The 13,538-nt window shown below is 30.4% G+C and overlaps 1 protein-coding gene across 1 annotated transcript; it reads right to left on the bottom strand.

Annotated features, from left to right (window-relative positions):
* Positions 1–296: 296 nt before the first annotated feature.
* LOC109807846 (Major facilitator superfamily protein) lies at positions 297–8,451 on the bottom strand. Its single transcript, XM_020370514.3, has 5 exons — positions 8,137–8,451; positions 7,716–7,933; positions 4,675–4,917; positions 2,463–2,746; positions 297–1,485 (listed from the first exon to the last, which is right to left on the bottom strand). Exons 1-5 carry the CDS (start codon positions 8,231–8,233, stop codon positions 603–605), a joined length of 1,725 nt encoding a protein of 574 aa, XP_020226103.2. The 5' UTR covers positions 8,234–8,451; the 3' UTR covers positions 297–602.
* Positions 8,452–13,538: the final 5,087 nt, after the last annotated feature.

Raw genomic sequence — 13,538 nt, 5'->3', positions numbered from 1 at the left:
TTTACAAAAAATAGAAAGATATTTTTTTTTTAATAAAAAACTCTAAAAAAATACTTATAAATTTATATCCAAATGGACTTTATGAACAATATATTTAATACTAATGTTAAAGTAGGCCAATTTTACGATATATTTAATTTGAAAGATAATATGTAAGTTGGTCTTTTTAGAAGTAGCCATTTCTATTTTCTCGATTCTTAGAAATGTATATTTATATAAATTGGTTTCCGCAAATATCATTTGTTAACAAGTTAGTCCTTCCTTGTTGTCAACTTAAACAATCACAAGTGGTCATCTTCAGAAAATTAAATTAATTAACTCTCATGATTTTATATATACAATGCTTAAGAAAGTCTTTAAATACTTATAATTTTAAATAAATATAACTGGATTTAACTAAATTACCCCCTCTCTCTCTTTACATATAGAGTATGATCATTCACTGAACCCTCTCATATTGAAACCCAAGATATGCAACTAATATTACTTGTTATTGGAATTACATTGTTCATCTAGACTTCAATTACTCTCATCTTGGATTTGTAATGGTTGGCATTAGCTACATCAAAACCAAAGCCAAACATTTATTTTTATTTTTTTCCCTACACTCCAGATCTGTACTTGTTGCGGCCAGAACCGTTTTGGTGACTTGTTTGATGACCCTCATCAACTTTCTTGTACACATAAACCTTAGCAAGCCACACATAAACACACAAGTTAACAGCACTAAGAACAGCCAGTACCCAGTAAAAGTAATCAAGGTGTGCCCTATTGATGTTGTCCCCTAGCCACTTGTCCCCAGCCCTAGATGTTATGGCCTGCACCACAACTATGACTATGTTGCCAACAAAGCTTCCAACCCCCACAATGCTTATGTATGCTGCAGCCCCCAAGCTCCTGAGTGCCTCAGGCATTTGGTCATAGAACAGCTCCTGAAGCCCCACAATTGTGAATGCATCAGACATCCCTGTGACCATGTACTGAGGAAGCATCCACCATATGCTGATTGGTAACACTGCTTTGGGGTCATCTATTAGGCCATGCTCCCTTGCAACACTAACCCTTTTGGCCTCCGTGAGTGCTGCCACAACCATGTTGACTATGGATAAGAAAAGTCCAACCCCGATTCTCTGCAGCACTGTGATCCCGGTTGGCTTTCCTGTGAATTTTCTCATCAGTGGCACGAAGACTCGGTCGTAGAATGGCACTGCTAAAAGGATTGTGACTCCAACTAGGCCTTGAAGTGATGCTGGAGGGACTTGAAAATGTGGCCCTAGGGAACGCAACATGGTGGCACCTTGCTTGATGTAGTATGTGTGTACTTGAGCTTGTACAACAGTGAACATTAAGCAACTTAGCCATATTGGAATCAAGCGAAGGACAAGCTTCACTTCCTCAACTTGTGTCACTGAACATAGCCTCCAAGGGTCTCTTGTCTTGCTTTTGGCATCAATTTCATCAATGATCGCTGCCTTGTCCAAAAGTCTGTTTCAATTTCACCGTTTTTCCTTTTAGTAATGATGTGGTAATAGAAAAGTGTCAACAAAATCACAGGGAAAAGAGAGTCTAGTCTAATATTTCTTCCACAATGAGTTGTTGGTATCACTCCAACCATACATAGACCCATCCCATGTGGACCCCATGAGTTTTGATTGTTTCAGAGTTGACTCCATTGTACGATCTATAAAATCTCCAATGGGATTATTAGAAAGTGTTGTGGGAATAATTTTTCTATGAGTGGTGCAACTGATTAGATACTTGGAATGTATTAAAATAATGGTAAAGTCTGTGTTGAAACATGTGTTGTTCCTATTTTAATATTATTCCTTGCTTTTGGTTAGTTTGTTTATAAATACTTAGAAGTGTTTGTGTTAAGGATGCAAAGAAAAAGAGAGACCTCCTTATTAAAACGAGATATGAAAAATGTTACAGCAGATAATAACATTTATAATGTGTGTGTGAAAGGATTCCACTTTTTTAAAGTGAGAATATTAACTAATGAGTAATGAATATTAACTTTCTAATTGATAATTGAAATTGTAACTAACTTCAAAAATGCATTTCTTCTTTTCATAGAGCATTAATTTGTGGAAAACCTACTTATTCCTTTTACAAAGATAGTTGACTTTGATTAAATAATGTTCATAATCTCTAACAGAAGCAAAAGTTCAACATATTTGCTCAATGTATCTTTATCATGAAACTAAAATGGCATATTCTTAATTCAAGTAAAACAAATGTAATATCAACTATTGATCAAACTTTACTCTTCCCACCACAAATTCAACATCATTCCTCCCACTTGCACTTAGTTATAAACAACATGGAGAAAATGTTCCATGCACCAAAAAAACAAAAAAAAATATTGATTTTGTTTCAAAATGGGTGTGACGTAAAGCATAGGTTTTGCAAGTTCATGAAGCAAAGTGTAGAGAGTTCTAGTAGTAGAGAGTGGCACCCACCTATATTGATGAGTATGGAGCAAAGTGTGAAATTTGGGTTGAACATGGAGATGATGGGGCTCATGATCCTCCTCCTCCTCCTCGTAGCAATAATTGTCATGGCCATGCGTGAACTGCACGCGCCACTTGCGAGCCGCGGCAACAAAAACTTGGGCCAGCCTCGTGAATGGGCTCCCTGTTGGGCCTTCCTTTCTGTACCTTTTGATTCCCAACAAGAAGAGTGCCAATGCCAAAGCCAACACACCTGCCAGCACCCCCAACCCCACCCCCCACCCAACATTGTCCTGTTCCAATTCAATTCACATCAACATCATCAATTACAATTATTTTCATTGCCTCTCTTCACCAAAACACCATCAAGGAACACAGGGCCCAATAAATATTTTACTCATGTAATCACTTATTCTTACCGATGACATCATTTATGTGTGGTTTTGGTAAACATAGAGTTATATGGGGTTTGTTGTTACATCATGTGTGGTAATAATCAACGTAGAGTCGTGGGGTTGTGTGATTTTTCAATGTTTACATATGTTCCACACATTATTATAAAAGGGTTTAATTGTCCTTCATCTTATCAATGAATATTAAACCATCATTGATATAACAATGAAAATGACTACTATACAAATCAACAGACTTATTGTTGGTATATGATTAGACGACGCTTTAGGAAATTATTAAAAAGATGATTTATCAAAACCATCACTTAATTACTAAGAGATTGTTAATATATAGTAGAATAAACTCCATTTTGTTTTTGTCTATATTTAACCTAACCTCTTTTTGTAAAATGTAAAAGTCAGCGTCCACTCTTCTCACCTTTTACAATGAATCCGTTTTTTCACTTAACTTGTCCAAGGGTGATGCATATAAATGGAAAAGACTTGTATGTGGAATATGTTCCCATGTTAGTGAAACTTTATATTTTAATAAAGAAATGTGTGTGATCCATAAATTCCCCTTGTATGTTTATCCACTATAGTACTGTTCCATTTGTTTTGGCGTTACGTTACACACACAAACACAAATAATTATATATTGTTTCTCGCATTTTACGTGTCCCACCTACCTCGAAAACCATTGTTTTATAAAAGAAAATGTTATTTAATGTCAGATCTTATATTATATTTCATATATGTTTGTGGCAATCTTTTTATTAATTAATCACTTTCTTATTACACTTCATAAGATGTTAGTGTTTAGTGGATAAAATAATAAAAATATACTTTACAATACTTTCAACCGTGATTTTTTTCCCCGGAAAACAGATGTAGAATTTCAATCATAGACTTCAAAAGAATAGATGAACAATTAGAATAATAATTTGATCATAATAATACAAGAGAACTTCAAAGTGCTAAGGAAACAATTTTATTCTTAACTTGCGTGTTAACAATTTAATTCTTAACTTGTGAACAAGTATTAATTAGAATTGTTTGGCAAAAAGAAGGAATGAAAAGCCATCACATACAACTTAATAACTAAAGTTGCTTATAAACAAAAAATAATAGAGATGTGCTAAACGTGGATATTATCAGATACAAGTAAAGAAATTGGTCATAAACAAACAAATTAACAATAGAGGAAATCCAACTTTTGTCATTCGACAGATTTTCGAAAGACTTTATAGCAACAATTTGATTCTCGAATGATTCTTTTCAATCGAAATATTTCAAAAGTTACTGTCTATTGGAATCAAATTAACGTCATAAGATGATTAAAAATCGAACACTTTTTTTTTAATTACGAGGAAATTAAAGCTTAAGTTAATAATAAAAATATAACTTTATTACCGGCTTTATTATCTTAAAATCATTATTTTAATACATTTTGAGTTTTCAATAGATATATCGTCACACTGCACAGCACAAGATATTTTCTTAAGAAAATCAGTAATCATCAACCATTTTAGTGTTATCAATATTTAGACAATCAAATTGATGCCGGTTTTTTTATCATGAATAGCGAAATGATCCAACAAAATTTTTTAATACAACAAATTAGCAAGTTATCAAAATGAAATTTTAATCTCTAAAATTACTATAAAAAGAAGTAGTCATTTTAATCTCCAAACATTATCTAATGACATTCACTTTAGCTTCAAAAATTATAAAAAATAATGATTAATATTAAATAAATTCATATGATTAATTTAATAATTAACTCATTAATTCAGAGCTAAGTCTTAAGAATATGATGAATTTATTACCTGAAGGTATATCACAACGAAAACAGAAGCAGTTGAGCCAGCCACAATCCCCAAGTACCACCAGTTGAAGAATGAACTCTTGGCATCCTTCTCCTCGGGCGTGTCCTCGTCGAATTGATCGGCGGCGAAGGTCTGAACACAGGGTTTGTGACCTCCGTCGCCTACGGCGAGGACATAAAGTGCCACGAAAAAGAGCAGCTTGTGTTTGAGTACCGACACTGAAAGTGTCAAGAAAATCATGCCCTGTAGCATATATGTTCATGTGACGTTAGGATATGATATTCTGTTTCCATCAAGAATGGCTAAAACTATGTATTAAATTAATTGACAGTGCATGCATGAGGCTCAGTTATAATATGGACAATCACAGGAAATATGCAAATCTTGTACGGAATATTGGAATCATAAGAGATGTGCTCTAGCGTTTGAGTGATTCGTGGAAAGTACCCATAAGAAGAAATACCCCACATAACTAGTAGTGTATCAATAAGAGATAAAAAAATAATAATAATAATGGAATGTGTGTTTTGAAAGTTATGCTTACTACCCTATTAAAATTTATTAATTAATGAATTTTGATATCTTGATCAAGTAATTATAAATAAATAAATAAAAATTGACGACGGTGATAGTAATTAAACTTTAGATTAATTTATAGGTATGTTTGATAAAAATAATTATAAATAATATACAAGTTTATATTACTATTAAAATATTGATTTTAATATGAAGATACTGACTCAAATGAAACTTAATTCATTTTCTTAAATAAAGTCACGAAATTGAGTTTTATTGATGAAAAAAGTAACCAAAAAGAGATACTTCCCTATGAGTTTGAATCTTGTAAATAAGAAAAAATATAATTAGAATGTGAATTTTTAGTCAAATTTTTTAATAAAGATTGATCATTAATAAAATTGCTGATACTTTATAACAATAATATGATTATTAAAAAAATATTAATATATATATATATATATATATATGTGTGTGTAATATTCTTTAAAATTAGTAAAAGTAAATAAAAGTAAAAGTAAAAAAGTAACCGGTGTGAATTGGATTGAAACCACAGGAAAATTTATGGATAGTGGGGGAGGGGGTTTGTGATGACAAACTTTTTCTAGTGTTTGATTTGACGCGTTGATTTTCCAATTCAAAATATTGAAAATCTCACAAGAGTCACTTGCGTTTTAGCATCATGAGAGGTGGATGAGATAAGAAAAGATAAACATCAACTTACATCAGGAATCAAGTATCTCCTTAGTTTGAATTTATAATCTTTATGTCCTGGCTTGTTGTATACTTATAAAGTGGATTTTTACTTAAATTGGTCTAAATGTTTTCGTATTTATTTTAAATTTAAATTTAAATAAATATACAAATCTCAGTATTTAAAATCTTTTCGACTAAGTGCATATAAAATTCTGGAATGAATTGAATTTCAGATTCTAATGATTTTTATTTTGAAACAAGAAAGATTTATATATGAATATTCATTCATAGAAATACTATTAAAATATAAAATAATTACTACTAATTTTAAATTATATTATCCAATATAATATACAAATGAGTCTCACATGTTTTTTTAACAAAAATGAGTCTCACATGGATCCTATGTTTTTCTCTCTCCTTGCCACTAGTTAATGTTAATGAAGAGAAATCCAAAAATTTATTATTCAATATCTCTAAAATAATACTCCATAATGGTTAAGGTATGTACCAAAAAAATGTAACAAAAATAATAATGAAGAAATCAATAAATATATATATATATATTTTTAATTATTCATTTCAAAAAGGAAATCCATAATTATTTAGAAAATCATTTTTTTAGAATTTAGAAAATTATTTAATTACAAATTTAAACAAATTCAATAACAAATTGTTTTGATAAAAATATCTTTAATAATGAATTTTTAGTAATGCATTTATCAAGGAGTTCAGATATTTCAATAAAATTACATAAATAAATAAAAACATATTTATAATTATTTTTCTACACAATTATCATTTTTAATATATGTGTAAAAATATTAAATTATAGTTATTTTGAGTTGAAAGGAATATTGATTATCACTTAACAATAAATTAATGAGAAAATAGATTATGCATTAATAATACAAAATAATTTTACTAAGTCATTCAATCATGATAAGTAATAAATTTGTTAGTTCCTAAAATAAATAGTCAAAAATCCATACTAACAGTAAATATAATTGATTAATAGTGAAAAAATATTTTATATTATTAAATACTTGATTTCCAGTCAAATGTTGTTATTTAGTCTTGGATAATTTTATTTGAAATAATAATTTAATATCAAACTTGTACCCTCTAATAAAAATATTTCGGGGAAATTTAATTTGTTAACTAATTTGGATAAACATTAAAAAAAATTAGGATACATCCCAAAATCGTATATTTGTCCAATTTCAAACTAAAATGGTAATTCCATAATACAATTAAAGGTTTTGTTGAAGATCGAGGTTCTCTTCAATACATTACAATTAGAAAAAGAAAAAGACAGACAGTAAATTGTTAAAATTATCCTGAGATACATTTATTTATTTATTTATTTATATATTTAACAAACCTGAGATACATTTTAAAGCCATGATGGAAGTGATAGTTATTTTGTAATTGTATGGCTTAATCCGTGTCGAAAAGTACAACCAGTTACTTACTTGCAGTTGACTGCGATGAAACACCGCGGTTACGAGATTCCGACGAAATTAAAAAAAACAAAAACAAAAACATTAAATAATTTAACCTAAAACATTTATTATGGTTACCACTAGCGCGGGACCACCTACGTAACACAAAAAACTCGGAAAAAGACAAAGTTGTTGCATCCGAAGAGCAGTGAGCACAAAAATTAGATTCCACACATGGAGCAAGAATCAAGAGGGAAGAACCAAGACTCAACGCAACACAACACAACACTTTACCCAAAAGAATTAAGCATCACAAAACAGTGAAAAAATTGAGTACTTTGGGTGGGGTGTGAAGTAAAAAAAAATAAAAAAGAATTAACTTACCACGAGGTAAATGAGCGATGAGACGAGTATTGTGTTGAAGCGACCCAGATAAGAATCAGCGATGAAGCCACCAAGCAAAGGGAAGAGAGAGGAGGCTCCCACCCATGTGTTCACATCCTTGGCTGCTTCTGTGATGGGTTCATTCAGAACATTTGTGAGGTATTGGATGAGGTTACTAGCCAACCCTTGGTATGCAAATCTCTCGGCGAATTCCACAACTAGAATCATAAAAATAATGAAAAAATCACAACCATATATATATGTATATGCACAACTACATGGTGAAATCAGAATCAATGCAGAAATAAAATTGGTCTAGTGGGAGAGGCTAATCTTGTGACAACATGCATGATGGAGCAAGATTCGATCAAGACATGGTGAGAAAGAGAGAAAGGGGAAATGGGTGTGGATTTGGACTCACATATGATGAAGATGGCAGCATGCCATCCACCCTTGAAGTTTGTGGGGTGGTGGATGAGGGAATTGCTGTTGCAATTGCTACTGGCATCATCAGCCATGGTTGAGAATTATGAATTGGGGTTGGGGGTTTTAGGTTTGGGGAGGATCCTCCATGGGGGGGTTATATATATAGGGTGAAATGTGAGAGTGAGTGTGAGAGTGAACCTGAACCTGAACCAGAAGCAGATAGCACTTAAGTTTGGAGAAAAGGGGATTTGGAAAATTGAAATAAATGGTTAACAACTTTTTCTACCTCTGCACCACACTGGTGAGTCAGTGGGCTTTTTGACAAAAACGAGCGTTGATGAAAATTGGCTATTTTTTTTAATTTTATTTTATTTTATTTTATGCACCGTTTGTATGTTTTGGTATGTCACACTTCATTCATGCCAGAGTGTCATCCTACTGTGCACTTTGGGAACGTCAAAGATGGCAATTTATGCCACCGTCCTTCATGTGCATATTAATTTGCCACTGTTAAAGCTTAGTTCAACAGATTTGGATTTTTACAAAAGTAAATCTTAAAATGTTCTCGGAATAGTTATTGTTTTTTTTAAGGTAAAAGTTATAACCATGTCAATACCTTTTAAAGTTCAGCTCTTATATATATCACTTCAACTTTCAACACTACTTAAATCTAAGTGATTTTTTGGGTTCTATTATTGACCGTCTTAATTTTATTTTTTTTAATATAACTTTTAAGTTTATACTTTTAATGACAATATATTAATAATAGGGTCTTTTATATTAAATAGTTTTTTTAATAATCATTTTTTCTTCTTATAATTTTATAAATTTTATCTTTTAGTTCCTATAATTAAAATTGTTTTATTTTATTCTCTATACATATTACTTTTTTTTAGTTACTAGCATCTACTACTATGAGACTAGCCAGTAAAGTTTATGATATATAAGAACAAATGACATTATACAAATTAAAAAAAAAAAAAAAGAAGTATGTATAAGAATTAAAATGAAATATTTTTAATTATAAGAATTAAAAAGATATAATTTATAAAATTATAAAAATTAAAATAGTAATTAAATTGAAAATATATTATTAACATAACGAATTTTTATTTGATAATTATGCAATTTAGCTATGCATAATAAAATTTATATATTATGTTAATAAATTGAATTTATTCATTCATGTTTCATATATTATCAAATTTTAGTTGAGTTGAACTCATGATTATAATCATTTAATTTTTTTTATCAGAAAAATGTAACATAATAATTTATAAATGATATTATTAGAAATATAATTAAATAAAAAAGGTAATTAATACTATATTGAAAAATTGATATCATATTTATTTTTTATTCTTACACGATACTTAATTTGGGATAGGAGAATAATGTTTATTTAAAAATTAAAATAGATAATATTATAATTTTAATATAAAAAAAAGAGCAAAAAGTAAATTAATTAATATGTTAAAAATATATACAAAAAAGCATTCGAAATTTCTAAATATTCACAAATTTTTAATAGTTTATTAATTAGTTTTTTAAAGTTATTATTTTTAAGTATTCACAAATATTTAATAGTCTATTGAATAGTTTTTAAAAAATAATTTCAAGATTCTTAATAACTAGTCTCTTTGGACTTATGTATATATACATCATATGCTTAATTCTTTTTTGACTAAAATATAAATAATTTTCAATAAATTTAAATTATTTAATATTTTGTTTTATTAATACTCCTAAGACAATAAATTAGAGTATTATGTATAATTAATGTGATTAAACACATCTTAAAAAATATAGTGTATATGTGAAGTTAAGACAGACACAAGTAGGAATGACAACTTGTACTCGTGGGTGTTGAGATTCATGGAGTTGTGAATCAACTCAGATTTGGAGTATGAAAGTTTTGATGATAACAAAGGGTGGATTCTGAGAATCAAAGCTGACCAAGGACATCAACAAGTAAAAAACAAGTCAAGAAGAAGATATGACTATTATGATGTGTAATAGGAATAGTTTATAAGTTCCTATGAGTTGTATTGGTTTGATTAGTTTATTTTCCATGTATATGCTTTGTGCATGAGTTAGTTTTAATCTAAATTGACTGAGAGTGAGTATGATGATGATTTAAAATACTTGGAAAGAATTTTTGAAGTATAAAATTGAGTTTTTGAGAACTAACTCAAAATAATCGATTATCATTAAATGTAATTGATTATTCCAGCAATAGGTGAAAGGAGCCTTGCTGTAATAATCGATTATTTGTGAAATAATTGATTATTCCAGGAAGCACTCTCTGGAATAATCGATTATCCTGCAAAATAATCGATTATTCTATTCTTGAGTGGTTTCCAGAAATCATGAAGAACAAAATAACCGATTATCCTTTAAAATAATCGATTATCTGGTTCTGAAATTTTTATAAATAGCTTTCACACTTTGAAACTTCAGAACACAGAATGAATTGAGAATCAAAAAGAGAAAAACCATATTGTGAAGTCTTTGTGACCTTCTTGGAGTGTTTTCTTTGTGAAACCAAGAAGTAAAACATTTTGGAATGCTTTGAAAGAGATCATCATCATTACATTCTTGGGAGAGGAAGATTAAGATTTGCTTTTGGAATTCATAGTCTGATTTGTTTAACTTCTAGGTGAATTCGTTCCTTTAATTCTTTGTGAAAAGTGTAAGAGAAATCTTGAGTAGGGGTAAGGAATTCTTGTAGTGGGTTTCTACAAGAAGTGCTTTCTTGGGGGCAAGAAAGTGGTTATCTTGAATGTAGGAGTATATGCATGTGTTGTATGCTTGTAAAACTTCTTTATTGAGATAGTGGAACAAATCGTGATCAGGTTATGATTGAGGACTGGATGTAGGTCACATGTGGAGTGGCTGAACCAGGATAAAAGACTTGTACATTCTTCTCTCTCACTCTTATCTTTTACTTTGAGCAAAATCTTGGTTGAGTGCTAAAGTGAATAATCTTGATTAATATGTTTGTATGCACAACATTGCTTTAAACTGAATCAAAGTGTTGCATATTAAGTGTTCTTAACATTGAACTTTATCAAGATTAATCAAGAAAGCATATAGGAATCATTCCCATTAGCAAGTCTTTCAAGGAACTTCTTTGAGAATTCATATTAGAAAAGTTTAAGTTGAAATAAAGATCCTTAGAACTCTGAAAAAATTTTAAGTGTCATAGAATCCAATTCAACCCCCTCTTAGATTAAGCCATTCTTTTCTAACAATTGGTATATAGAGCAAGGTTCTTGAGTGTTAATCAAGATTTCAAAAATAGCCAACAGCAACCTACCTTATGGTGAGGGTGTGTCTATTCATAAACCTCCTGTTTTCAATGGTGAAAACTGTTTATTGGAAAATTAGGATGAGAATTTTCATTGAAGCAATTGACATTGCTGTGTGGGATGCAATTGAAAATGGACCCTATATCCCTATGACCAAAGATGATGATGGAAAGAGAGAAATTCTCAAGTCTAAAATTAAAGAATGAAGGATTTGTTACTTATGGTGACAACAACAAAGGGAAGATTCTTGGTCATGGAAATATTGGTAACCCTTCCTCCTCAACATTGATTAAAAATGTATTGCTTGTTGAAGGGCTGAAACATAACTTGCTTACTATAAGCGAACTTAGTGACAAAGGATTTAAAATTGAATTTGATAACACTTGTTGTTTAATTTGTGATAAATTGACAAAAGAAATTAGATTCATTGGAAAAAGAATTGAAAACATCTACATGCTAGATTTAGAACACTCAATTACAATTTCTAACACCAAGTGTTTAATAACCAAAGAAGACAATATTTGGCTTTGGCATAGAAGAGCTGAACATCTACACATGGATCACTTAAACAAACTTAGTAGAAAGAATTTAGTGATTGGATTACCTAAACTCAAGTTTAGCAAGGACAAATTATGTGATGCTTGTCAAAAGGGCAAGCAAGTGAAGGCTAGCTTTAAAAGCAAAAATCAGATTTCAACTTCTAGACCTTTACAATTAATTCACATGGATTTGTTTGGTCCTTCAAGAACCATGAGTCTAGGAGGGAATTACTATGGGCTAGTTATAGTAGATGACTATTCAAGATTCACTTGGGTTATGTTTCTTGCAAATAAAAGTGAAGCTTTTAATGCTTTTAAGAAATTTGCTAAGCTTGTTCAAAATGAGAAAAACACAAATATCACCTCAATTAAAAGTGATCATGGAGGTGAATTCCAAAACGTTTTGTTCCAAAAATTTTGTGAGGAGCATGGCATTAATCATAATTTTTTAGCATCTAGGACACCTCAACAAAATGTGGTTGTGGAAAGGAAAAATAGGTCTCTTGAGGAATTAGCTAGGACTATGTTGAATGAAACCAAACTACCTAAATATTTTTGGGCTGATACAATTAACACAGCATGCCATGTGTTAAATAAGGTTCTAATTAGGCCTATTCTAAAGAAAATACCCTATGAGATTTATAATGGAAGGAAGCCTAAAATCTCATACTTTAGAGTATTTGGGTGTAAATGTTTTGTGCTGAATAATGGTAAGGAACAACTTGGAAAATTTGATGCTAAAGCTGGTGAAACAATTTTCTTAGGTTATTATACAAATAGCAAAGCCTATATAGTATATAACAAGAGAACTCTAATAGTTGAAGAATCAATACATGTTGTGTTTGATGAGACTAACAAGCAAGAAACAAAGCAAATTGAAATACAGGACTTGACTGATTTGCTTGATCAACCACCATTAGAAAGTGAACCTAGTGAAAAGCCTAAAGAGAGTGAATCAATTGAAACCACCAAAAAGACAAGTGAACAATTGCCTAAGGAATGGAAAACTTCTAAGGACTTATCAATTGAAAATATAATTGGAAACATTGGTAAAGGAGTGTCAACTAGAAGATCCATCAAGAATATTTGTAACACTATGGCTTTTGTTTCACAAGTTAAACCCAAAACAATAGATGAAGCATTACATGATTAACATTGGTTAATGGCTATACAAGAGGAACTAAACCAATTTGAAAGAAATGAAGTTTGGGATTTAGTGCCATTACTAAGTGATTATCCAATTATTGGAACCAAATGGGTTTTTAGGAATAAGCTTGATGAATCTAGAATCATTATAAGAAATAAGGCAAGGTTAGTAGCTAAGGGGTATAATCAAGAAAAGGAAATTGATTATCATGAGACTTTTGCCCCTGTAGCAAGGATAAAAGCCATTAGATTACTTTTTGCTTATGCTTCAATAATGAATTTCAAGCTTTACCAAATGGATGTAAAAAGTGCTTTTCTAAATGGTTTAATACAAGAAGAAGTGTATGTGGAGCAACCACCAGGTTTTGTTGATTTTAAGTATCCTAATCATGTGTACAAAC

The sequence above is a fragment of the Cajanus cajan genome, chromosome 8 (genome assembly GCF_000230855.2).
Source record: "Cajanus cajan strain Asha chromosome 8, NIPB_CcT2T_4, whole genome shotgun sequence".
Classification (NCBI taxonomy): domain Eukaryota; kingdom Viridiplantae; phylum Streptophyta; class Magnoliopsida; order Fabales; family Fabaceae; genus Cajanus; species Cajanus cajan.
Note: the sequence above shows the minus strand (reverse complement) of the source record. Positions and strands in the feature narration are given on the sequence as shown.

Bases quoted from the DNA above. Each gene is read 5' to 3' on its own strand.
- LOC109807846 (XM_020370514.3), bottom strand. From the start codon at position 8,233: ATGGCTGATGATGCCAGTAGCAATTGCAACAGCAATTCCCTCATCCAC. The intron at 4,918-7,715 runs GTAAGTTAATTC...TATATGCTACAG, and splicing joins CATCGCTCATTTACCTCGTG to GGCATGATTTTCTTGACACT. The intron at 1,486-2,462 runs GTGGGTGCCACT...AAATTGAAACAG, and splicing joins CTCCATACTCATCAATATAG to ACTTTTGGACAAGGCAGCGA.